Raw genomic sequence first — 27,433 nt, 5'->3', positions numbered from 1 at the left:
CTTCACATGGTAGCAAAATAATACTTAGGATCATTCAACACAGATTAGAGCCTTACATGGAAAAAGAGATTCCAGATGTTAAAGTTGGCTATAGAAAAGGCTGAGAAACACGAGATATTATTTCTGATGTGTGAGAGATAATTGAGAAAGTCAAAGAATATCAAAAAGGAGTCAGTATGTGTTTCATTACTTATAGAAATTGCGTCAATCCCATAAAGCTGTGGAATGTGGTCAGAAAAATAGGAAACCCAGAACAACTTAGTGTCCTCATGAGAAACTTATATACAGTGTGAGGGCTCTTTGTTATCCAGGGAGTGATCACTCCACAGCGTAGCCAATCTGTACAAAATACTTCATTGCAGCACACACCTTCCCCCAACACCAGACTATTGCACTTCAACCATCTAAGGCTTGCAAGGTGATGTTGTCAAGTAAATATGTCTTTAACACCCAATCCATTAATACTTAGTTCAAGCAAAAATCTATAAAATGTATAAAGTCTGTAAAGTTTGTAAAGTCTTTTAAGTCTTTTCCATATATTCTTGCACTAGTTGAGATAACGTGCTGCTTCAATGTGCTTGTTCCTCTTTTAGTTGTTACTGAGCTCCCAGCAAAGCTCCAAGTTCCAGGCAGGACTCCCACCAAGATAAGCTGCTCACCACAACTTGTGGTCTTGGTAGTTGAATACTAGTCCTCTTGCCTGCTTGTAATAGCTATAGTAATAGACGTTGCCTCTGCTTCCCCATCTGTAGGCTGTTTGTCTGTCATGTTTCCTCATACACACCCTCTACACACACCTCTTCCTCCCTCCTGTCTTGATGTTTGCATTTCTAAGCTAAGATCCTGGGTGGGGTGAGGCTGCTTATGGACCTCTGCATGTCCTTAAAAATGCCAGGGTGTGGCTCATTATCACAGGCAGCTGGAAAGCTGGCCTGGATGCTTGTGAGTAGTCAGGGAAACAAGGGAAATGGGGTGAAAAGTGTTCTGCCTGGCTGCAGCTTACCTTTCCAAAGCAACTTCAGCAACTCCAACTTCACTTCCTCATATACAAGTCAGCCACAGTATGGACAAAACATGGTGAAACAGACTGGCTCCTAGTTGGCAAAGGAGTGGGACAAGGCTCCATACTCTCCCCTTATTCAACCTATATGCTGAATATATATATATTAAGGGAAGCAGGATTGGAAGACGGTGAGCATGGTTTTAAAATTGGAAGAAGAAACATCAATAACCTGTACTATGCTGATGACAATACCTTGATAACCAAGAAAACAAACGTATCCTACTTCAGACACATTATGTGAAGATACAGCTCTCTGGAAAAGGCAGCAAAGCTGGGAAAGGTGGAAAGAGGATGACCAGCAGCAAGGTGGATAGACTCTGTTACAGTGGCAATGAGTGCACTGTTGGGAGACTTGAAAGAACAGGATAGGGATAGATCGCCGGGGAGAAAACCTATTTATTTATTTATTTATATTCTAAATTTGTCACTGCCCATCTCACTGCGGAGTGACTCTGAGTGGTGTACAGTAAGAACAGAATAAACATTAATTAAAATAGATTAATATTAATTTATTGATTAAAATATGCTAAAAAACAAACTTCCTATTTGATACTTCCAAGAGGCTGATGTTAATTGTTAATAAACTCAGGGAGCATCGTCAAGGCACCAGCCATCCCCAGGGTCGATTGTATCTTTCTTCACCCCACACAAGTTGACAGAACCAAGTCTTCAATTCCCTCTGAAAAATTGGGAGGGTAGGGGCCTGCCTCACCTCTGGGGGAAGAGTATTCCATAGGGGGGGGCAACGGCACAGAAGGCTCTCCTCCTAGGACCCGCCAGTCAACATTCTCTCACCAATAGGATACACAACATGCCTACTCTGCCAGACCGGGGACCGGGTGGGACGGGTCAATGTAATGGGGGTGAGACAATCCCTCAGGTAACCTGGACCCATGCCATGTAGGGCTTTAAAGGTGATAACCAATACTTTGAATTGGACCCGGAAACAAACTAGAACCCAACACAGCTCCCACAGCAAAAGTGTTACATGTGCCATCCTTGGGGCACCCAAGATTGCCCATGCGGCTGCATTTTGAACCAGCTGTAGCTTCCGGATATTCTTCAAGGGTAGCCCCATGTAGAGTGCATTGCAATAGTCTAAACGAGAGGTGACCGGGGCATGAGTGACAGACTGGAAGGACTCCTGATCCACAAAGGAGCATAACTGGCTCACAACATGTATCTTCTTAGATACATTCCATCACATTGGGGGATCTCTAGCAATTATTCCTGGTGAGCATCAGCATAGAAAGAACACTACAATACAACATGATCCAACATTTCAACTACTCCTGCATGTCATGGGCAGAGTCTCAGCAGGAATGGGATGTTTCAATCTCTCCCCTCAGTAACAGTTCTTGGGAGAGCATTAAATCTGGCCAAGCCATTCTGAATTTGGGGACTGTTCTGCAGCTGAAGTACCTAGCAGGGTGGAATAAATAAGCAGCTCAAAAATCTTTGCAGCAAAACCTGGCAGGTCCATTTGTATCTCCACGTCAGCAGCACACTGCTTGAGATTGGCCCACAGATGTTCAGGGCCCACCAGGGAGATTGTGGCCCATGAAAAGCCAAAAGATTTTAATTTCTCGTGAAGCACCTGGCTCTGGGAAGACTTAAAGGTGTCAACCAAGATTAGAGAACCCAAACCACCTGGGGAAAAAAGTAGCTTAAGCCAGTAAGGAAAGACCTAATTAGAGGCAGATGTTTCAATTGTAAGTAAACCGACTTCATGGTACAGCATCACATTAGGATATGCAGCAAGAAGCTTCAAAGATGGATTTTGTACATTTCAAGGGAAAGGAATGATCTGTAAGGGCCCAACTGAACTTCCAAAGCATCTGACACATTAAGCACCTGATACACTGATGGTTTTTAGCTTTCATTTATGCAACTGAATAGGCCCTTTTTCTGAACATCCACTGCCAGCAAATTTTGACACCATCTCTGCAACTCCAGACTATTTGACTGTACTCTTCTTTGGGGATCTCTCCCTCTTTTCTCCCGTTTCACATATCTTTCAGTGATTCCATTTCACCAATTTCCTTTACAGCCATCTTTCTTTTCTTATAGGAACTGCTTGTCAGTGTATATTTAGGTCATCTTAGGCCTCAATAAATTACAGCAGCTACCAATTTAGGCTGATTTCAGGAGCCAAGCAAGGCCACCAAGACTTGGATTACCTGGAACATTAGTGCTGCAGGCTGGAAGAAAAATCAGAAAACATGTTCGGTAATGCTTCCAAGAATGACTAGATGGAGGAAGTCATAACGGTCAAACTCAGCTCTAGCTTCTCCTTTCTTACATGCATCTCACTGAAAGTCTACTCGAAATAGTTTTATGCGTTAGATGAACAAATCAGAAATATTATTTTGCACTGATTATGATTCCTTTTCACGCAACAAAAGGAGGCTATGCTTGTCAGGGCCACTTTGAAGAAGTTTCAGCCATCACTATCCTTCCCACATTCCACTCATTTACAGAGCTTGGTAAAATGGCAGTCCTATTATTCTTTGCCCCATTGGTTGATATACATTCTCACCTAAATTGATCATTTCATGTTCAATAATGTATTTGCACACTCCAATTATTTAGCATCCATGTAGCTAGTGCAAACTCACATATTCATGCGGTTTTTCCTTCCTGTTTTCTTGAAAAAGAAGCCTACTGCTGGTATCCAAACTTTCTCCACACTCCAAGCATTTATAATGTATCCCACTGTGGACCTTTTTTGGGAAGAGCAGAAACCATTTTGAAATCATTTCCACATTCCAGACATTTTTTTAGTTCTCCCAGATGGATTCCATTTTGTCTTATAAAGGTAATCTTCCAACCGACCCTGAATCTACAGTTCTCTTTTTATTATTTTTCCAGATATTATAATTTCTCTCCTGTGTGGATTCTTTTATGCTTGATAAGGTGACTGTTCTGACTGAAGCTCTTTCCACACTCTGTGCATTCATACGGTTTTTCTCCTGTGTGTATCCTTTTATGGCAAAAAAGGACACTGTTCTGACTGAAGCTCTTTCCACACTCTGTGCATTCATACGGTTTCTCCCCCGTGTGTATCCTTTTATGGCAAATCAGGACACTGTTCCGACTGAAGCTCTTTCCACACTCTGTGCATTTATATGGTTTCTCTCCTGTGTGCACTCTCATATGATCTGTAAGATGTGAGTTTCCACTGAAACTCTTTCCACATTCCATGCATTTATACGGTTTCTCCCCTGTATGAATCCGTTTATGGTATGTAAGATACCTGCTGCGAGTGAAGCTCTTTCCACACTCTAGGCATTTATGTGGTTTCTCCCCTGTATGAATCCGTTTATGGGATGCAAGATACCTGCTGCAAGTGAAGCTCTTTCCACACTCCAAGCATTTATATGGTTTCTCCCCTGTGTGCACCCTTTTATGTCTCATAAAGCTATCTCTTGCACTAAATCTCTTTTCACATTCTGCGCACTTATAGGGTTTCTCTCCTGTGTGAACCCTTTTATGTCTCATAAAGCTACATCTCACACTAAACCTCTTTCCACATTCTGCACACTTATAGGGTTTTTCCCCTGTGTGTGTTCTTTTATGTTGCACAAGTAGACTTTTCTGACTGAACCTCTTTCCACATTCTGTGCACTTACAGGGCTTCTCCCCTCTGTGAATTCTTTTATGTTGCACAAGTAGACTTTTCTGAATAAAGCTCTTTCCACACTCTGTGCATTCATATGGTTTCTCTCCTGTGTGGATCCTTTTGTGGCAAGAAAGTACACTGTTCTGACTGAAGCTCTTTCCACACACTGTGCACTCATATGGTTTCTCTCCTGTGTGTATCCTTTTATGGCGAGTAAGGACACTGTTCCGACTGAAGCTCTTTCCACACTCTGAGCATTTATATGTTTTCTCTCCTGTGTGTACTCTTATATGATCTGTAAGATGTGAATTTGAATTGAAATTCTTTCCACATTCCATGCATTTATATGGTTTCTCCCCTGCATGAATCCGTTTATGGTATGTAAGATACCTGCTGCAAATGAAGCTCTTTCCACACTCCAAGCATTTATATGGCTTCTCTCCTGCGTGCAACCTTTTATGTGTCATAAAGCTATCTCTTGCACTAAATCTCTTTTCACATTCTGTGCACTTATAGGGTTTCTCCCCTGCATGTATTCTTCTATGTTGCACAAGTAGACTTTTCTGACTGAACCTCTTTCCACACTCTGTGCACTTACAAGGTTTCTCCCCTCTGTGAATTATTGTATGTTTGATAAGGTTACTGTTCTGACTGAAGTGCTTTCCACACTCCAAACATTTGTATGGTTTCTCCCCTGTGTGAATTTTCACGTGCATAATAAAGCTACCATTTCCCATGAATTTCCTTCCACATTTAAAACATGTATATCGTTTCTTCCCTGTATGAATTATCTTATGTTTCCTAAGGTAACTGTCTTGATTGAAATTCTTTCCACATTCTGTACATTTATACGGTTTCTCTCCTGGGGGAATTTTTTGGGGCAAAATAAGCAGCTGTTTCTTACTAAAACCCTTTCCACACTCATACGGTTTCTCCTCTTTATGGCAAATAAGATTACTGCTCAAACTGAAATTTTCCCCATAGTTTATAAATGCATGTGATGTCTCTTTAATAAATGATTGGTGATTTAAAGTAAGAGAGGAGGTATAATTGATACTTTGCCCATTTTCTTGATATTCCTCTGTAGTCTGAGTTGTACAGTGTTTAATGAAATCAGATGTCTCTTTGTCTGTTTTGCCACATCCAAGATATTTTCCCTTTTTTTCTTGTTGGTGAACTTGCTGCGCTGAGAGGTCGTGGACTTCCCTGTGACCAGAAGATTTCTTCCCTCCATTCCTCATGCAACTTTTCTTACTCTTTTGAAGTGCCCCTTTTTCAGACTTGAGCATTTGTAATAGCACTGTGCTGGGCTCATTGTAATTGTCATGCTCTTGCCCATAAGCTGATTAGAAGAAAACAAGAAAAGAAAAAAAAGTTAATCATAACATTCATCACAGAAAAATGCTGCATCCATTATTTCTGCATCTCCAAGATTTTTCTGGGTTCCTCTTTGTAAGCCTAGAAGAAAAGATTTAATTTTATTGGTAGTTTATGCTGCTCCAGTGACTGAATCTAATACCTAAAATAAGGCTTAAAGTTTAAAACCCCTCTGCTCTTTGGTTGCCCAAAAATGGAATAATCAGGAGCAAGGAGCATCAAGAACAAACTGTAAAAAAAACCTGTGGATCTCTTGAATTGATGCCTTCACCTTTATAACAGCAAATGGAATTTTGGAAATGCCCTATACTGTATAGTGAGCAAACTGGCCTAAATTCATCACGGCATTTCAAATGACAGGGAAGAGGATGTGTTATAATTGTTAACCTATCTCTCCTAAGGTGAATGTCTCCCTCAAACATAAAAGAGGCTCTGAGAATATGATGGTTGAAGTACAAATCAAAATTGAGTTTTCCTGGCAAGGATATGTATTGGGCAGGGGGTAGGATTTAAGGTCCCTTCCAACCCAATGATCCTATGATATAATGCATTAGGTAAGAAAAAGAAAGAATAAAAGAGGTTAGCAGCCTCAGTTCCATCTATGTGCTGTATTCCCTACTATTGGGAAGGATAATACAAGTGGGCCTCGCTTAATGACCACTCATTCAATGACCGTTCACACTTATGACAGTGGTGAACGAATGGTACTTACAACTGGTCCTTGCACTTACAGCAGTTGCTGCATCCCCCGGCCACGTGATCGCCATTTGCGGCCTCCTTTACTGGCTTCGTGCAAGCAAAGTCAATAGGGAAGCTGGCAGGATGTCGCAAATGGCGACCAGATGACATTCTCGCTTAATGACACGTGGTGACTCGCTTAAGGACAGCAACCGGAAGTGCCAGAATTTCCATTGCTAAGCGGCGGGGTCACATGACATCGCACTTTATGACTGCATCGCTTAGTGACAGAAATTCCAGTCCCAATTACTATCGTTAAGTGAGGACTACCTACCTCACTGATCACACTTACAGATGACTTTTGGTACAAGCAGGATGGGAGTGGTGCATCCATCCTCACTCTTCAACTGTCAGCTAGAGCTAGCAGTGAGAATTAAGAAGAAAAAGGGATGAACCTTTTTGGGAACAAAACTGAAACTGGGGAATTCTGGAAGAAGTATTTTAGGGATTGGTAGAAGAACGATAGTGATATGTCAAAGAGGGGAATTGAACTGAATGCTATAAACTGATGAAAGGAAGCCTTAAATGTGTGAGAATGATGAGAAGATGCTAAACTGCCGATGCGTGTAGTATCACTGCAGAAATGTTAAAATATGAATTTGCTTTGCTTATGCAGCAGCTGTGTGACTTAACTAACTGGATGCAAAGCTATGTGGCTTTTTGAAATCATCCCAGGTTTCAAGACAGTATCTTTTTTAACAGTGCCTGTAGAACTATCTAGGGCTGCAGCACTATGACTCAGGGGAAAATGCCACTTATTCCAGCTCTACAGGGAGTTTACACATGATTTACCCAGCAGCTGAAGGAGAGGCCTTTGTCCAAACAGCCAATGTGAAAAATCGCCATTGGTTATTAGGCAACCTAGGGAATAGGATAGTTGTAAGGAACAGACAGAAGGGAGATACAGGGCAGTATCTTCCTCACCAAAGCTGCTCAGGGCATCTGCTCTTGATCAGATTAGAGAGAAACTGTCATATTCACTAAAGAATAGCTTCCTCAAAGGCTCAAATGAGAAACAATCTTGTGAGTCATCTACCAAATTCTCCATCTACTCACGATTTTCAATATATTAAAAAAATGTCCTTCTTCTAGCTAGAAGGTACTTTCTCAGCACTTGGACAACAAAAGACTTTTCACAATTAATTGAACCCAGAGCAAAGCGGACCCTTACCCTGACTGGCCACATTCCTAGAATTCTCCATCATCACTTCCCCATGTAATGCTCTCTGGCTGGGACCCAGCAACGCCCACTCCTCCTCCGTGAAATACACCGCCACCTCCTCAAAGGACACCAAGCCCTGAAAGTCAAAGGAAACGCTCCTCAATAGAAGTCCCAGGAAGGACTTGCAAGTTTTCTCCCATATTTCATAGATCCAAATGCCAGAGCTTTGAAACTGAAAGAAAGCTCCTTTTCTGACATGAAATGATACCAGGTTTTGTAGCTGCCTCTCCAAAGAGTCACTATGGTTGAGATATTGTTGACAAGTGCAAAAAGATGCAATTCTTACATCCAGGTTAGAGTACAGCAATGCAGAAATCTCGGGGACCCTTTCCTTGATTCAAAATGGTGCAGCGAAAGTGCTCAAAGGAGCAGTGGTATTCTGTCCACCTGCCTGGTACAATGTTCCCTCTAATTTCTGACATGCCATGTGTGGAGAAAATTGTTAGGGGCAGCTTTTCCCAAAACAAGCCCAAATTTGTTCAGCACAATACAAATATATAAACAAATTGAAAATACATGTAATAGTAACATTGCATGAATGAATTTGATTTTTCCAAATTGTTTTCTGTAGTTTATGTTTAAACAACCATCTTGAAAGCAGGACCAAGCCAAATCCTGATCTCAACACCTGAGCTCCTTAACAGGCTCTGCACTGAATCTCCTGACAGAATTGGGGCCCCCAAAGGCTTCCCAGCTCTGATGAAGCTCTCCTACCTGAGCTGTTGCAGCTCCACCACAAAGAGGAGGGGATGTTTCAGCAATTTCCATCAGCAGCCTTCCATTCCCTGTGATCAAGATAAAAAGAGATGGATAAAGAATATTTGGAAGCTGGGTGAGTCAGCTATGGGGAAGCAATATAATGTAACACCAGCCCAGAATTATTTATAGAAGAAGCACATGAATGAAATGCCTTCAGGCTTCACTGCCCTCAGAACCAACCTTCACTTACATGGCAACGTGGCCCGAGTTGGATCCTCCTCAGAGATCCTTCCCAACAGATGCTCCATAGAGAGACCGGAGAGAGCTTCTCCGCCTTCTGGAGATACCGCGACCATTTCCACCTTCATCAACGGCTCCTGCATCTGAAATAACAGCCAGGATCAAAGAAGAAGAAAAGCTAAACCAACTGAACATGAGGAGGAGGAGGAGACTCTTCTCTGCCTCCAAAGCTCGACCATCTTAGAGCTGTCGGCGGAGATCCACATACACTTGGGATCCCCCTTCCTCCTGCGGAATAACCTGGGTGGGCAAACGCAACTCTGTGCCTGAAAACGGAGGGAAACCAAAGTCCCTTCTACCGTTAGAAGCCGCACTGGGGGCGGGCAAGGCAGTTCGGGAAACAAGGACTCCTTGTTCCTCCTCGGGCATCCTCCCAGGACCATCACCATCCTCTCACCTGCCGCCTCTTCTCCTCCGCTTGGCTCAGCAGGAAGCCCTCGGCCAGCGCCACCGCCTGGGAGCAGGTCTCTGCTCCACACTCCCGCACCCAGCTCTCCATCTCCGCGGGCAGGACGGCCAGGAACTGCTCCAGGATCACCAGGTCCACCACCTGAGCTTTGGTGCTCCTGTCGGGCTTCAGCCACTGATGGCACAGCTGCTGCAGGCGGCTGCACACTGCCCGCGGCCCCTGGGACTCCCGGTAGCACAGCCTTCGGAAGCGCTCGGCGCCTGAGCTGGGGGGCTCCTCGGGCCAGCGCTGCCCTCCCTCCTCGGGCTCCGCGGCACGACGGCCTCGGGCTGCGCCACCCGCCCCTGGCCCTGGCCCGTCCATCTTGCGGGCCTCTCAGGCCAAGCTTCCCCGGCGGCGCCTACTCCGCTCCTCTCCTTCCCGGCCGCATTGGGCGAAGGGCCCCTCGCGCTGTGGGAAGCAGGTCCTCGATATCCCCTTCCCGGCTTGCAGGGAACGAAGCCTCCGGGGCAGGCGGGTTGGCGCTCCCTCGCGCTCCTGCCCCGGGGAAGCACAGTGGCAACCCACTCCCGACTCTGAGTTCCCGCCGCCGCCTTCTCCGTCTCCAGGAGCCTCGGCCTGCGAGCGAGAGAGGGCTTCTTCCTAGAGGGGCAATGCGCCGGCCGGCCCCCGTCCGCCTCTTTCCTGAAGGAGGCCACTGCTGGCAAAGCTCTCCTGCGCATGCTCTGACCCACCCTGAAGGGAGGGAGGTGCCCCTGAGTGGAGCTCTTTCGAGGAATTGGGGGTATGGTGGGCGGCAGAAAGGGTCTCAAGCAGCCTTGAGAGGAGATCCCGGGGCGTGGGGGTGAGACCTATGGTTGGACTGTTCAACCTCCTGAGGATGGGTCCCAAGAATGCTGCTGCTTCCTTCCTATTTTCTTGCTTCGGGGATAACCAGCCTTTCCCAGTTTCTCCAGGAAATACATTTGGGAGGATTTGGGGTTTCGATTCTTCGCTACTGTTGCTCATGAGAAGAGCAGCTGACAGAGGATGCTAGTGCCTAAAAGAAACCAGGCTGGATCCTCAGCTATGGGTTTGACGCCTTTACTTCTAACTTTTTGTAGTAAAAAGACATGGGTAACAGGAAATCGAATGCTTTCTGCCGGAGTCTGTCATCATCCCCCAACTGAACCAATGACACTGCGACTGGCTCATTTTTGCTGTGTGTATTGTGTTAATCGAGACGGGTAATTGAGTAGTCCTACCTTAGCAGGTTGTGTAAATGCAATCTTTTCTGAACTTTCTGAAGGAGAGGGCTGTCCTTCAGTTGTTCCCCACAGACACTAAACCTGTTACTGAGCACCAGTATCTTTGGAGATGAAAATATCAGATTGTATTGTTTTGCCTAAATGGCAGTTAGACACTGCCTAATTAATCGCATCAATAACCCTGTGAAAGATGGTGAAAAAAGATGGCCAGGAAAGAGATAGGACAATTCACAATTTATATTAAGATTTCATTTTTTAAGCTATGGCTCATGGACTAAGTTACATTACTATAAGCACAGGTTATAAACTAAAATGTGCATTGTTTCATTCTAGCTTGCCAAATTCAGCCTTAGTATCTGTCAAAGACACAAACTATGTTCAATAAACCCCATGGCTAGGTTAACAAAGTGAAACTATGCTTGTCTGAGATGCTTTGCCAAACCAATAAAATCAAGAAAGTTTGGTGTTTAAGGCAAAGCTAAACTGGCTTTTATCCAAGTCCAGACAGAGAGAATCCTGCAAATTACAGGTGTATCTGTTTCCTTATAGCATCTCAGCTTCCAATAGCTTCAAGGAGTTCAGCATGGATGAAGGTCAAGATTAACAGGTTTGCAAAAGCAAAGCTGGGGATGGCAGATTGTGTTGCTCTTTCAAAACTAGTTCCCATTTGTGTAAACCCTGTTTTGCACTAGCAAAGGGAAGGAGTGTTGACAGATGGCTAAACCCAGGCTCCCTCTTTATAGATTGTATAGGTCTATATTTCCTGGGTGTTTTTTGTAAAATGGCTGGGATGCCTGAACTGGAGGGCAAAATTGGGACAATCATACAATTCTATATCAAACCAGGAACTTACGGGAAACTTCCCTCCAGAACTTGCTGTTTCCTCTCACTTCCTTTGTGTGCTAGAGGAGTGGGGTTGGATGTCAAAGTTCCAGGAAACTGAAGAGGAAAAGAAGCCCACAGATGGTATGGGAGAGAGAAACCTGTAGCCAGTAACATGTAAGTGTATATGGGCAATCTTTTAGTGGAGCATTTATACCTGTCATAACTGAATCAGAGTCACCCTCTGGGGGAGATGGGCGGCATATAAAACAAACAAACAAACAAACAAATAAATAAATCCCTCTACCTTGTTGCTGGCAATCTTTTTCATTAAGCTTTTCCAAGCATTTTAGACTTCTCAAGGGAACCCTGCTAGAAATCCTTTTTTAATCCATATGTGGTTTTTTGTTAAAAAATTTAAACACAAAGTAGAGAAAAACAAAATTGAAATACAGAAAAAGGAGAAAAAAGCAAGATAAAACAAAAGACTGCTACATTTAAATGTTTAAAAAAACCATAATGAAGAAAAGTAAATTACCTTTTAGTGATACATCCTCCCCTCCTATTCCCTTTCCCAATTACTAGCCACTCTTTAGATATTTGAACTTTGCATCAAACATTAGAATCTCACCATTATAAAATCCTAGGAATTCTTCATTGTACCAGAGGGTGCTTGAGCATAATGTGAAACCTTCTGTCAGAAGACTGAAACTCAACCAAAAGTAGATCTTGCAACATAACAATGACCCTAAACATTCCAGCAAATCCACTAAGTAATGGCTGAAAAAAAAAAAAAAAAAGAACTGGCTTGTAGAATGGCCAAGACAAAGCCCAAATCTAAATGCGATTGAGATGTTGTGGGGTGATTTGAAACAGGCAGTTATAGAATCATAGGGTTGGAAGTGACCTTGGAGGTCCTCTAGTCCAACCCACTGCTCAGTGCAGGTAGCTTCAGACCATCTCAGATAAATGGTTGTCCAATCTTTTCCAATCACTAAATATTTCCAGTAATGGAGCACCCACAATCTCAAGAGGCTGGCTGTTCCATTGCTTAATAGTTCAATTAGGAAATTCCTCCTTATTTCAAGTTTGAATCTCTCACTAATCTCTCAAAATACTTACTGTATTTTGTATAAATGAGTCTCATAATTTATTATACTTGTCCATACAAAGTCTATGTCTATAGGCAATCTGCTCATAAGTGGCAAGTGCAATGAAGTCTTAAATCCATTGAGTGAATGGGACCATACCTTTATCTTTCCAATGCTGCAATATCAGTCTTTAGCCATAGTAAGGGCATGGAGAATCCATTTATGTTGTCCAATTGCCAAATTCCAAGTACTAGATATGTAGTTCAAGAGAATGTTATCCTCTGAAAAAATGCTGTTTTTGACAGTCCTTTTCTATACAAACATAATAGAGTCCAGTAAAGTCTAAATATTATTTTTGTTGTATAAGTTGAAATTTGAGATCCATTGTTAAGACCCATTTTCTAGGCAATATAGGAACCTCTAATTCTTTATTCCACTAATTACTTAGCATCTGCATATCAAATTGATTTATTGATAACAAATATCTATAAAAACTAATGGTAGCTTTTTTTAGTTTTAAAGGATTTAACAAGTTGTTCTGGTTATCTCAGGTGTCTCAGAAGCTGAAAATGCTGCTGGTCCAAACAATGTTGTTAACAAATGTTGTAGCTGTAAATATGGCCATTGGGGTATATCTGATAGATGATATTTATCTATTAACAGTGTATGTTAAAAATTCATCTTTATCATCTACCAGTTGGCCCAAAGTCAGTATCCTCACTTCCATCCAATTTTTCCACATCACCATCTGTTTCCCAATTTTTAAAGTTGGGTTTCCCCATAAAGTCAATTTAGCATGGGAAAAAGGGTTTAATCTTTTTTTATTAGATATTACATTCCATAACCTTCTGACATAATTGTTTCTAGAGATTCTAGAGTTTTAGTGTATTTAGATCCTAATTCTGTCCATCCAACAAAAGGTGCTATATATATGTATATTCCAAAGTTGCCGAAATTGGAAAATTGACACCAATTGTTGGTTTCCAGTATTTAATACTTGACAATAGGTAAGCATGATGATATAGCTCTAGATTCGGAAAACCAAATCCTCCTTCATTAATTAGTAATTGCATTTTCTGTAAAGATATTCTTGAAATTGAAGAACCCCATAGAAAATTTCTAAACATAGAATTTATTTTCTGAAAATATTTTCCAGATATATAAACTGGAATTCCTCTCAGAATATAAATTAATCTGGAAATAATATTCATTTTGAGAGCATTCACCTTTCCCCAAAGGGTGAGGTTTAATTATTCCCATCTATCAATATTTCAAGAAACCTCTCTATATATTTTATTTATATTACATGTTACTGAGTTATATCTTTTGGTATACACATACCTAAATATTTAATGGATTTGGTACAAATATGGAATTGATATTCCTTAAATGGATGGTTAACCAAATTTTTACCTATTGGCATCAATTCCAATTTGTACCAGTTAATAGAGTAGCCTATTTTACTAAAGGCATCTATCGTTTGCATCAACACGTAGTGTGAATATTAATGTGAGGTTTAGAAATTAAAAAAATGTCATCTGCAAATAAAACCAATTTGTATTCAACTAAGTTGTGTACCACTCCGTAGTCTCCCTATGTTGTCCAATAGCACAAGCCAAGTGTTCCACACAGGTATTAAAAAGCAAGGGTGAACATCCTTGCCTAATTCCTCTAAATAGTGGGAAAGTAGAGAAGACATGTCATTAACTTTACTTTAGATGTGGGCGACTCACATATCTTGATCCATTTTATGAATTCTAAAGGAAATCCGAACCTGTTCAGTATGGCAAACATGTACTGTTTATATATTTTGTAAAGGCTTTTTTAGCATCTAAAGATAAAATTATGAATTGATCTTTATTTTTATTCAAGTCTATTAAATCTACAACTAACCTAATGTTGTCTGCTGCTATAGATAGCAAATAAAATTGTTTTTGGGTATCATCTAAATGTGGTAGATTAATTTTATTTAGGCCTCTATATCTTCATTTGATACATTCTCTGGTTTGCTATATAATTCTGAATTTTAAAAATTGACAATTTATATCCATTTAAGATTCATATATTTCATCTCTTTCACCTCTAATAATTGGAATAATTGCCCTATCTTTCTTTTGCTTTAAGCGATTAGCCAAGATCTTACTGGGTCTTTCACCATTCTCCCCATCTGTCATAAACATGTTAGTATGAATTCTGTCTGTTGTGATATTACTTAATTATTTCTTTTCTGTATTTCTCTGTACAAAATCGTAGATAGGTACCTAGCCATCTGTGCCCATAAATGTTTCAGTTCATCTTTCAAATTGTTTTCCCTTTTATTTTTAATCTTATTTTTATGATGCATAAGCCATAACCTGAACTCGGATATATGCTTTAAATGCTTCCTATTCAAAAATTCGAGCACTTGAGGTTTCTGAATTCAAATCAAAATATTGTAAAGTCTCTACTTGCAGTTGTTGTACAAATTATTTATCATTCAATAAGGAAAGATTGAAATACCAATTTCTTGATACCTTAACTGGTTTCTGAGACACACATTTCAAATTTGCACCATGATCAGATACATAACAAACATCAGTATTACATTCTTGAACTTGGTGATACAAAGTCGATGTTAAAAAATAATCAAGCCTAAAAAAATTCTGGTGCACACTTGAATAAAATGTATATTCTCTTTTAGTTGGATACATCAAACACATGGGATCTATTAAATTAAATTCTTCCAATTAAAAAAATGTTAAGGTTATATAAATGTATTAGAAATTAATATATACTTACTTGAATATTATTTATTAGTTATATATAGATTTGTAACTATTACAATATATACTTGATTACTTTTTCTGTTGTACTTTTTTCACTTTTAAGCACTTTTTATGTGTAGTTTTTCTTTGAAAATGTATGCATTTGCATTATAATTATATTTGTGTTTAATTTTTTTATTATTTTAAAAGCAATAAAAATAAATTAAAAATAAGTTTGGATCTCTCACTATAACCCTTCCATTCAGATTCTTGCCTTACCTTCGGGTGCTGTGGATAATATAACCACACCCTCTTTCCTGTGATATACCTTCAAGTATTGGAAGACTGTATCGTTAGCCTTGGCCTTTTCTTTAGGCTAAACATATCAAGTTCTTTTAATTACTCCTCGTAGCCTCCAAGACCTTACCATCTTTGTCATTCTTTTCTGCAGCTCTTTTCAGTTCCTTAGTGTCCTTTTTCTATTGTGGCAACCAGAACTAGAGACAATATTCCAAGTGTGATTTGAGCATAGAGCAATACCAACACTTCCCGTGCTCTTGATACTATACCTTTATTGATGCAGCCCATTGTATTGTAAATAAAGAGTTGCTTAAAACAGCCATTTATAAAGGATTTCCAATAAAATTACATGAAAAGATATAAAATTCTAGGCAGATCACAAGAGAATATTGATCTGCTAAGGACCATAAAGAAGGCTGAGTGCCAAAGAATTGATGCCTTTGAACTGTGGTGCTGGAGAAGACTCTTAAGTCTTCCTGGACTGCTAGGAGGTCAAACCAGTCAATCTTGGTCAGTTGTTAAGTCGTGTCCGACTCTTCGTGACCCCATGAACCATATTGCGCCAGGCCTTCCTGTCCTTCACTGCCTCCCTGAGTTTGCTCAATTTCATGCTCATTGCTTCAGTGATGCTATCTAACCATCTCATCCTCTGCCGTCCTCTTCTCCTTTTGCCTTCAATCTTTCCCAGCATCAGGGTCTTTTCCAAAGAGTCCTCTCTTCACATTAGGTGACCGAAGTATCTGAGCCTGAGGTTCATTATCAATCCTTCCAATGAGCAATCAGGGTTGACAGTCAATCTTAAAGGAACTCAACCCTGACTGCTCATCGGAAGGATAATGAAGCTCAAGCTCAGATACTTTGGTCACCTAATGCGAAGAGAGGACTCTTTGGAAAAGACCCTGATGCTGGGAAAGATTGAAGGCAAAAGGAGAAGGGGATGGCAGAGGGTGAGATGGCTAGATAGCATCACTGAAGCAATGAGCATGAAACTGAGCAACCTCTGGGAGGCAGTGACGGACAGGAAGGCCTGGCGCGATATGGTTCACGGGGTCACAAAGAGACACGACCTAACGACTGAACAACAACAAACAATAATGTAAAAAGATGCCGATTTATATAAACCAAACAAGAACTAAGTCTCTATAAGAGACAGTGCACATCAGACAAGAGTTAAAAACACAGAATACAGCTCTTAGGTTTTTCCTATTCCTTTAGAGCGGGGTTTTTACAATTGGGTCCAGCCATCTCATCTGCTCTGCTTTGATGCTGCTCTTCCCCTCTCACTGGCTATACATCGTTTGCCACTGGAGTTTGAAAGCAGTCCATCGAGGAGGCAACTGGCTATCCTTCCCTCTCCAACACCTAAGTCTATTGTCTTCCCATGTGCACATGCATAAAACCTGACTTCCTGCCTGTCCCCAAACAACTCCAACAAAACATTTCTCCAGGCAGCCCATGTTTTCTAAAAGGCAGCTGAGTTGAAAGCAGAGCAAGACAGAAATCCAGCAGGAGCTTCTATCTTGCTTAGCAGCACAAGAGCAACGGTGGTGAGCCTGTCCCTCTTCACTTTCCATACTACAGACTAAATTTATGTATATATATATATATCTTTTATTTATTAATCAAACTTATATTGTACTATAATTATAGGTCTCTTGATGGCTCACAAAGAATACACAATAGAATATACAATAGAATATAAAATAAGTGTAAAACAAAACCTCAACACAGTGCATCACATCAGCTGATAGTATGGCTTTGACTGGATGGCAAATTATGGTAAACAAAAATAAAGCCATTGGAAGAAAACATAACTGTTGCTAAAAACAAGTCTTTAAGTTGAAAGACAAAGGAGTCAGGCAAAAAAAATTACCCCAGAAATTGGACAATGGTGAAGAAATTAAGGATAAAAGAAGAAATTAAGGATAAAAGAGGTTCATCTGAGGGAGCAAATCCAACATACTGCCTGAACAGTATTTCATGTAAACATCAGCTTTGAAGTGGCCCAACCTGCTCAAATTAAGGCCCCTTTTCACTTTGCGGTTTCAAGTTTCCTAAATTCATTCTTTTCACATTTCATATTCCACCTTTAAATGTCTTTCAAAAATGAAGAAAACACAACACTGATTTGAAGCAACTCACTTCTATCTGGAGATGCAGGATAAAAAAAAGAGAATGAAATTAATCTACAGTTCTAGCAACAAATATGTAGCACAAGAAAATAGTGTGATCCTAAGGAAAAATACTCAATTAATTTATTCTTCTTGAAGAAAGAAACATTCTAGTCAACTTTTGAGAGAGCTGCAGCAAAGTGGACATTTGAAGAGAAGGAAATGTATTCCTATTTTATGAGTGAGTCAGCTAAGGTAGTTATTAATGGTATGTTTACATTTCTTGGTAATTAATTTTACTACTATCATAGTATATGGGTAGTTCTCGACTTACAACCATTCATTTAATAACCAAAGTTACAATGGTGCTGAAAAAAGTGACTTACATCCAGTCCTCACACTTATGACCACTGCAGCGTCCCTGTGGCTATGTGATCAAAATTTGGGTGCTTAGCAACCGGCATGTATTTATGACAGTTGCAGCATCCTAGGGTCATGTCATTGCCATTTGCGACCTTCCCAGGGGGCTTCCAACAAGTAAAGTCAATGGGGGAAGCTGGATTCACTTAATGACTGCATGATTCACTTAACAACCATGGTGATTCGCTTAGTGATTGTGGCAAAAAGTAGTAAGACAGGCTGCAACTCACTTAATGACCACATCGCTTAGCAACAGAAGTCCAATTGTGGTTGTAAGTCGAGGACAACCTGTATTTATGACAATTTTCTCTTGTGTTTTTTTTCATGAGTAAGGGCAGTGTGGGAATTTGAACTTTCTGCATAATCCAGGCACTCCAGATCCATTTATGAACTTAGGGAAGTGCTTCTTTTGAAAGAATTCCATACACCAGGCATTTTTATGATTCTCCTAGATAGATTCCTTTACATTTCATAAGGATACACTTCTGACTGTACATCTTCCTACAGTCCATATTTCTCTTGTTTTTCCCACATGGGTCTTTTATAATAAGAGTTATGAAAATTAGAGTTTCTCTCCTGCGTGGATTCTTTTATGTTTCATAAGATTACTGTTCTGACTGAAGTTCTTTCCGCACTCTGTGCATTTATATGGTTTCTCTCCTGTGTGCACTCTTTTATGATATGTAAGATGCGAGCTTGCACTGAAACTTTTTCCACACTCCAGACATTTGTATGGTTTCTCCCCTGTATGAATCCTTTTATGGTAAATAAGTTGGCTGCTGTAAGTGAAGCTCTTTCCACACTCCAGGCAGTTATATGGTTTTTCTCCTGTGTGGATTCGTTTATGTTTTGTAAGGTGACTATTCTGACTAAAGCTCTTTTCACATTCTGTGCATTTATATGGTTTCTCTCCTGTGTGCACTCTTTTATGATATGTGAGGCAACTGCTTTTATTGAAACTTTTTCCACACTCCAGACATTTATATGGTTTCTCCCCTGTATGAATCCTTTTATGGCAAGCAAGTTGACTGCTGTGAGTGACACTTTTTCCACATTCCATGCTTTTATAGGATTTCTCTCTTGCATGTAAGCGTTTATGTCTCATAACACTATCTCTCAGACTAAAGGTCTTTCCACATTCAGTACACTTATAGGGTTTCTCCCCTGTGTGAATCCTTTTATGTCTTGTAAGGTGACCACTCCTAGTGAATCTTCTTCCACACACCAGGCATATATATGGTTTCTCCCCTGTGTGGATCCTTTCATGTATGATAAGGTTACCTCTCTGAGTGAAGCTCTTTCCACACTGAAGACATTTATAGGGTTTCTCCCTTGGGGGAATCTTTGGGGGTAAAATAAGCAACTGTTTCTTATTGAAACTCTTTCCACACTCATACATTTTCTCTTCTTTATTAGAAATAAGATGACTGCTCAAACTGAAATTCTTCCCAGAGTTTAGAAATGTACATGGTTTCTGTTTCATATATAAATTTTGATGAAAAGCAAGAGAGGAGGTATGACTGATACTTTGCCCATGTTCTTGATGTTCATATTGTTCCTTTTTAGTCTGGGTTGTACAATGTTTAGTGAAATCAGATGTCTCTTTGCCTGTTTTGCCACATCCGAGATATTTTTCCTTTTCTTCTCGTTGGTGAATTTGTAATACCAGTATCCTGGGCTCCTTGTAATTCTCATGCTCCTGCTCATAACCTGATTTGAAGAAAATAAGAAAAAAAAAGTTAATCATGATGTTCATTACAAAAAAATGCGGTATCTGTTATTTCTGCATATCCAAGATTTTGCTGGATGCAGTTTCAGGAATGCCCTACAGTGTATCGTTATGAACCTAAATTCATCAGGGCATTTCAAATGACTTTTGAATTATTCTCCACTTAATTTTATGAGATATTTCTGTTTCTTCCTTGTGATAAAACACTGCTCTCTGGTTGCCTGAAGACTGCATAATCAGGAGCAAGAACAACATGTATAAAGGAATTGTGGACCTCAACTAATGCCTTGACATTTATTATACCAAATAAAATTTCAGGAATGTCTTACACTGTATAGTCTACCTAGTCAAGGTATGGAAGTCCACCAGTAACACCCAAGGACTGTGGGCTTGCAATCGTTGTCCTGATATATAAAAAGGAGAAAAGGTATGGCCCTGCTAATTATAGACCTATTACCCTCCTTAACACAAATAGCAAGGCATCTATAATGGACATTCCAGCACTGGGTGGAACAAAAGTTGTTTGCAGAGTACCTGCAGAAGTCTTGCTTTAGGAAAGGCTGATTAATCACTGCCTTGTACTGTAGCATCTCACTAGAAGACTCCTCCCACCGCACAGTCACCCTCTATATTGATTTCATAGATTTCAAAGCATCATTTGATTCCATCTCCCAGGTTCCATTGCGGAAAGAGTTGGAGGCCTCCTCAAATGACCGGCATCTACTCCAATTAATATGTATGTTACAGAAAGGAATGTCACTCAAAGTAAGATTTAATCCCCAAGGCCATCTGGCAATGCTGGTGAAGCTCGAAAAGCGTCAAGCAGGGCTCCATATGGGCCCTAGTCCTATTTAACTTTTATATTAATTCCAGGACAGGAATCTCCAGAACACAGACATGTATTCCCCAAAACCTGGTGGAAGACACATTTCTGTTCTACTGTATGGAAACGAGGCTGCGATAGTTTTAATAATGCCTTTTGGTCTTAAGAGAACACTGAGCCCTAGCCCAATATTGCAAGGAAAATTGGCTGCAACTCAATTATCAGAAAACTAAAGTCACAGCATTTGCAAAAAGGCCCAAAAACTCTTTCTGGAGCATAGATGGCCACAAGATTGAACCTGTTTCCTGTTTCAAATACTTTGTCATAGTCCTTCATTCTGCCCATGGGGAGCACGTTGCTGAAAATGCAGAGGAGTCTATCATCCGTAAATATCTAAAGACTAGAGATTGCCATTTTTTACCCACAGCTCTTAGTTTATTTGAAGCCCAGAGGTCAACACAGCTTCTCTGTGGTGCCCACCTGGGTCTCTTCTCCGATTTCACATAATCCAAATTTCTAAGAGCACCTCTTCACATCCCTAATTGCGTTTCTAATGCCACCTTGCGATTGGAGACCACTTTCATGAAAGTGGAAGCTAGAATCTGCTTGCCCATACTCAACCACTGGGTCAGATGATCTTTCTTTTCCCCAAGGCCATACCCCACTAAAGACGAATGGCGACTTCCAATTTGTGTAGAAACACGCAGGGGCCACCAAAAATGTCATCCTTGGGCTTTTTACACTTTATATGGCTCTTACAAACAACTGCTTTTAGAAAGTGAAAGTAAAGAGAAAGGATACAGAAACAACTCCAGAACAGATTGAAAGGAATGATATCACAAAGTGCTGCAAAAAGTGAGGAGTTATGCTAATGGGAAGCAGAAGGAAGTATAACTGATGGAATGATGATATCAATGAGGCTGTGGATGAAAAAAAATACATAAGAGCCTGCTGCAAAACTAGAGGAAGATTCAATTTATTGAAATATTTGTTTCTGTTGTGTTTGCAGAAGTGTATAATTCTTTTAAAAATTCAAGACACTTTTTACAAATACTTTTAGTCATAGTACAAAGTAACCTATATTATCTTATTTTCTTTAATGCATCTTCCTTGCTTCACTGTTTAAATCATATTTGCCAATTCTTGTCAGTTACTTTTGCTTTAAAAATAAAAGTTGGGGTGGTGTTTTCTTGGTCTCTAAAATATTACACTCTTTTTTTTCTCATTTTCCCATTCCTTACCCAGATTGATTCAAAATTTTCATTACTTTTTGCATAAATATAATTTGATTCTGATTTGGAACATATATATCAGCTAGCATTATCATTTTATTATCAAACTTCCCTCTGAGGAAAATAAGTCTTCTTTTTAAATCAGATTTTTTTTTTACCATAAGGCTTATATTACCTTAAAATAGAACAGTTATATTACTTTTTTTTTTTTAATCCGCACTTAATCCTGACCGATTCTGCGGCGACTGCCTGGACAAGTCCCTGCAGTTTTCAAGGCAAGGTGTTTCGGAAGTGGTTTGCCATTGCCTCCTTCCTAGGGCAGAGCCCAGCTGGCAAGAGCAGGAGGCGGGGTTTCCATTGCTTCGCACCTTTTTCGGGTGGAAACGGCTTCCCCGTTACCGGCAACTGGTCCCGTCTCCCGTGCAAGGCGCCTCCAGCGTTTTTCCTCCCACCGGGGTGAGAGTACCCATTTATCTACTCACAGAAGTTTTCGAGCTGCTGGGTTGGCAGAAGCTGGGGAGGAGACAGGAGCTTACTTTGCCACATGGAGCTGGGCTTGAACCGCTGAAGTGTCGATTATTTCTGGCCGGCAACTTTCAGCGTCATTAAGCCGCTGTGCCACCACATCCCCATTATATTACTTATTACACCCTCCCAAAAAATGATTGCCAAAATATTTCTCCTTGAACCTACCTAACTTATACATTTCCTGTAACATAACCACAAGTAGATTAAAACACTTCAAAAACGAGCTGTATTCTAGCTCTTTTTATCACATCCCTGAACCCCTAACATTTAGAGAAACTGCCCTACATTATTTACCCATTGACATATGATACTTCTGCGGCTCCAATCTTGCAATAATACAAACTGAAAACATCAACAGTAAATTCCAGACTATCCTATCATTAAACATTCTTCTTATAAACATAAGAGGAAGCTTTATTTTCTGATTAACTATATCATCAGCATTTCATTGTATCAAACAAAGATTATGGGATAACTCAGTACAGGAATTAATGGCCAAAGCCAAAGTATCGTGTTCACCTGTAACTTGGCATTAATTACAGATATATTTTCAACTCCCTAAATATGTGGATAGCTTATATATAAGTAAATACGGAACAGCTTTCTCAAAAGCCAGATTAAATGTATTGCCATCAAATATGCTATATGGTACATTTCAAAAAATTCCCACCTCTCAAAGATTTTGTCCCTGTAATGATACTGATCCTGAAACAGTGGATCATAGTTTATTATATTGTAAATTTTATAAGAGTCTTTGGCAGGAAGTTATCTGGCCTATTTTAAAATCTAAACCAGGAAGGGATACTTCTGAGTATGTAAAAATTTTACTTGAAATTTTTGATGATGATCTCAGATGAAAATCCTGAGAACACAGCGGCAACAGCCAGATTTTTAACTATAGCTATAAAAACAAGGTTTTTAGTAACAAATCAATCAGTTGGGCCTTTAAGTGTATCATGTAATATTTATTAAATATTTTATTTGTTAAATTGTTTTATTTAATAAATAAAAATAAAACAAAACAAAACGAAATGAAAAATAATTTTCTTTTTCTAGATAGAAACACCTTTCTGAGTGCATAGGACAACAGAAGGCTTTCCACAATTAACTGAACCCAGAGCAAAGCACGTCCTTACCCAGAGTGGTCACATTCCTAGAATTCTCCAGCATGACTTCCCCATGTAAGGCTCTCTGGCTGGGATCCAGCAATGTCCACTCCTCCTCTGTGAAATACACAGCCACCTCCTCAAAGGACACGGAGCCCTGAAAGTCAAAAGAAAGCACTTCTAAAACATTTGTTTCTTAAAACATTTCTAAAAGTCAAAGGAACATTCCACAACAGAAATCCCAGGAAATTCTCTTCCAGACCTTAAAAGCACTTTCACAAAAGAGAAAATCCTCCTTTTCTGATATGATAAACTACAGGTATACCTCGGGCTACAACCACTCACTCAGTGACCTTTCAAAGTTACAATGGTGCTGAACGAGGGGGACTTATGATCAGTCCTCGGAGTTCTGGCCATCGCAGTGTTCCTGTGGTCACATGAACATGATCTGGGCACTTGGGCATCTGGCTCATGATTACAACATCACAGAGAGTTGCAGTCACGTGCTTGCCATTTGCAACCTTCCCTGCCTGCTTTCCATAAGCAAAGTCAACAGGGAAAATGACAGGGAAGATCACAAGTGGCTCCCACCGCTTCTTCTCTTGAGAAGCTCTGCTACGGACTCTATAGAAACCCCCTGCAGGCCTGTGCTTTGTAGCAGATCCCACTGGCCTGCCCATGCTTTGTAGCACCTGCCCATGGCAATGACCAGCACAACTGTGCTCTGTAGCACCTGCCTATGATCCCCTTGGCCTGCCTGTACTCAGTAGTGTCCACCTGTGGCCCGTGCCCGCGTCAAGTAGTGTCCGCCCACAGCACTCACCCATCCATCCGCAGCTTGCCCGCCGGTCTGCTTGCCTCGGACTGGTCACGTGAGGTCCTCTCTTAATGACCTGCTTAATCTCTGGGTTACAATGGCAACTGGGACTGCTGGGACTGCCATCGCTAAGCAAAGAGGTCACATGACGACGTGCTTTACAACCGCATCGCTCAGCAGTAGAAATTCCAGTCTGAATTGCCATCATAACCTGAGAACTATCAGTACCAGGTTTTATATTTGCCTTTCTAAAGACTCACTATGGTTGGCAAGTGTTGACAAGTGCACAAAGATGGAATTAGAACATCCAGTTTAGAGTTTAGCAATGCAGCCACCTTGAAGAGCCCTTCCCTGGTCCAAAATGCTTCTGTAGAAATACTCAGGGGAGCAGTAAAATCTCACCTAACCTGTCTGGTGTCAGAATCTGCAGCAATCAAGATATATGTCAACTAGAGGACTGTTTTATTAGTATAGTAAATGCCATGGTATACATTGATTTTAGGGAATGCTTTCTTAGCTTGCTTTGATTCTGCCATTCTCACTGGTGGGGGGGGGGAGTGAAAGCAGACAGAACCTGAGGAAGATTGAAGGCCAGGAAGAAGACATGTTATCAGGGTTGGAATGCACAAGGCCACACATCTGTGAGAACCAAAAGTGGCACCTAGATTGAAAGGGGGACAAGGGGGGTAAAAGTAGAGGGAAAATTACTCGGGCTTTAGTTTTAGCAATGCTTGGCTTAGAACTGCATGTATCCTCCAATAAATGAAATCTTTTTTGAATCTGCTTTGGATTTCAAGAGATTTGTCTGTATTGGGGCTTGAACATCGTAGACCTGACACTGGTGAGGATATCACTCACACCTGTCTGGTTGCAATTTCTTCTTGGCACAATTCATCTTGGAAAAAGACTTGGAAGACCTAAGCGACTTTGTGAGATCCCCGTTCTGTGTGAAAATTTTCATTTTTTTTAGACTGTTGCCCCCAAAATTCTTTGCAGCAGCAGCAACAGCCATTTTTATGTAGTAAACCCATATTTCACATTAGTAATTTCTAATCTGATGTGCTTCCATATATGTTAAATGCTAACAGTATATTTATTGTTATAAATTAACTGCTTTGTTTTAACTAGTTGGAATCAGTCAAGTAAAAAATTCAATATATTTGGAAAGACAACTTTTAATTCAGTTCTGGGTATGTGACTGTTCTTTGTCCACATGCCTGAGATAGCAAGGGACTTAATTCAAAATAAAGTAGTGTAACCTACTGCAGGCACCAGAAATTTAAATATCTCCAATTTTTCTCTCCTCTGATCAAGCTCCCCTACCTGAGCTTTTGCTCCTCCACCACAAAGAGGAGGGGGTGTTTCAGCAATTTCCATCAGCAGCCTTCCATTCCCTGTGATCGAGATAAAAGGAGACAGAAAGAGAATATTTGGAATCTGGTCGAGTCAGCTATGGGGAAGCAATATAATGTAACACCAGCCCAGAATTATGTATGGAAGAAGCACATGTATGAAATGCCTTCAGGCTTCACTGCCCTCAGAACCAACCTTCACTTACGTGGCAACGTGACCCAAGTTGGGTCCTCCTCAGAGATCCTTCCCAACAGATGCTCCATAGAGAGACCGGAGAGAGCTTCTCTGCCTTCCGGAGGTACCGCGGCCACCTTCACCTTCGTCAGTGGCTCCTGCATCTGAAATAACAGCCAGGATCAAAGAAGAAGAAAAGCGAAACCAACTGAACATGAAGAGGAGGAGGAGGAGACTCTTCTCTGCCTCCAAAACTTGACCATCTTAGATCCGTCGGCGGAGATCCACATACACTTGGGATCCCCCTTCCTCCTGCGGAATAACCTGGGTGGGCAAACACAACTCTGTGCCTGAAAATGGAGGGAAACCAAAGTCCCTTCTACCTTTAGAAGCCGCACTGGGGGCGGGCAAGGCAGTTCGGGAAACAAGGACTCCTTGTTCCTCCTCGGGCATCCTCCCAGGACCATCACCATCCTCTCACCTGCCGCCTCTTCTCCTCCGCTTGGCTCAGCAGGAAGCCCTCGGCCAGCGCCACCGCCTGGGAGCAGGTCTCTGCTCCGCACTCCCGCACCCAGCTCTCCATCTCCGCGGGCAGGACGGCCAGGAACTGCTCCAGGATCACCAGGTCCACCACCTGAGCTTTGGTGCTCCTGTCGGGCTTCAGCCACTGATGGCACAGCTGCTGCAGGCGGCTGCACACTGCCCGCGGCCCCTGGGACTCCCGGTAGCACAGCCTTCGGAAGCGCTCGGCGCCTGAGCTGGGGGGCTCCTCGGGCCAGCGCTGCCCTCCCTCCTCGGGCTCCGCGGCACGACGGCCTCGGGCTGCGCCACCCGCCCCTGGCCCTGGCCCTGTTCCTGGCCCTGGCCAGTCCATCTTGCGGGCCTCTCAGGCCAAGCTTCCCCGGCGGCGCCTACTCCGCTCCTCTCCTTCCCGGCCGCATTGGGCGAAGGGCCCCTCGCGCTGTGGGAAGCAGGTCCTCGATATCCCCTTCCCGGCTTGCAGGGAACGAAGCCTCCGGGGCAGGCGGGTTGGCGCTCCCTCGCGCTCCGGCCCCGGGGAAGCGCAGCCGCAACCCACTCCCGGCCCTCCGCTCCCGCCGCAGCGCCCCGCCCTCGCCGTCCCCGGAAGCCTCGGCCTGCGCGCGAGAGAGCGCTCATTCCTAGAGAGGCAACGCGCCGGGCCGCCCTCTCTCCTCCCTCGCCTACCGCCCCCTTTAAAAGATGGATTCCGCCTTGCTTCCTGGGGGGGTCTTTCAAGGGATTTGAGGAGGGAATTCTCAGCAGCCTTGGGAGGGCATCCCGGACCTAGGACCCTGGTCGGGCTGCCCAATCTTCTTGTCTTTGACACATGGGATACATGGGAAAAGATTGTTCTCTTGCACTCAGACTGTTCCCATAATAATCAGGAAACCACCTCAAAGCAACCATGAAATCAAAGCCTAATTTAGCGCCTTGAGGGAACCAGTAGAAACCACAGCAGGCGCCTTTTGGCAGCCACGGAATTGA

General features: G+C 41.7%; 1 protein-coding gene across 1 annotated transcript; it reads right to left on the bottom strand.

Annotated features, from left to right (window-relative positions):
• Nucleotides 1–1,674: 1,674 nt before the first annotated feature.
• Nucleotides 1,675–27,057, bottom strand: LOC103063473 (uncharacterized). Its single transcript, XM_088129320.1, has 10 exons — nucleotides 26,409–27,057; nucleotides 25,959–26,091; nucleotides 25,724–25,794; nucleotides 23,614–23,740; nucleotides 18,734–19,875; nucleotides 9,419–9,802; nucleotides 8,972–9,104; nucleotides 8,737–8,807; nucleotides 7,972–8,098; nucleotides 1,675–6,027 (listed from the first exon to the last, which is right to left on the bottom strand). The coding sequence occupies exons 1-10, from the start codon at nucleotides 26,799–26,801 to the stop codon at nucleotides 3,938–3,940; spliced, it is 4,671 nt and encodes a 1,556-aa protein (XP_087985446.1). The 5' UTR covers nucleotides 26,802–27,057; the 3' UTR covers nucleotides 1,675–3,937.
• Nucleotides 27,058–27,433: the final 376 nt, after the last annotated feature.

This window comes from Python bivittatus, unplaced genomic scaffold (assembly GCF_059951505.1).
Source record: "Python bivittatus isolate LINGU-HERP-01145 unplaced genomic scaffold, Pbiv_v1 ctg000810_np1212, whole genome shotgun sequence".
NCBI classification, from domain to species: domain Eukaryota; kingdom Metazoa; phylum Chordata; class Lepidosauria; order Squamata; family Pythonidae; genus Python; species Python bivittatus.
Note: the sequence above shows the minus strand (reverse complement) of the source record. Positions and strands in the feature narration are given on the sequence as shown.

Coding starts and splice junctions, on each gene's coding strand:
- LOC103063473 (XM_088129320.1), bottom strand. CDS start 26,801: ATGGACTGGCCAGGGCCAGGAACAGGGCCAGGGCCAGGGGCGGGTGGC. Junction 26,092..26,408: donor CGGAGGAGAAGAGGCGGCAG/GTGAGAGGATGG, acceptor CTGTTATTTCAG/ATGCAGGAGCCACTGACGAA. Junction 6,028..7,971: donor TAGGAATGTGGCCAGTCAGG/GTAAGGGTCCGC, acceptor TCTTCTAATCAG/CTTATGGGCAAGAGCATGAC.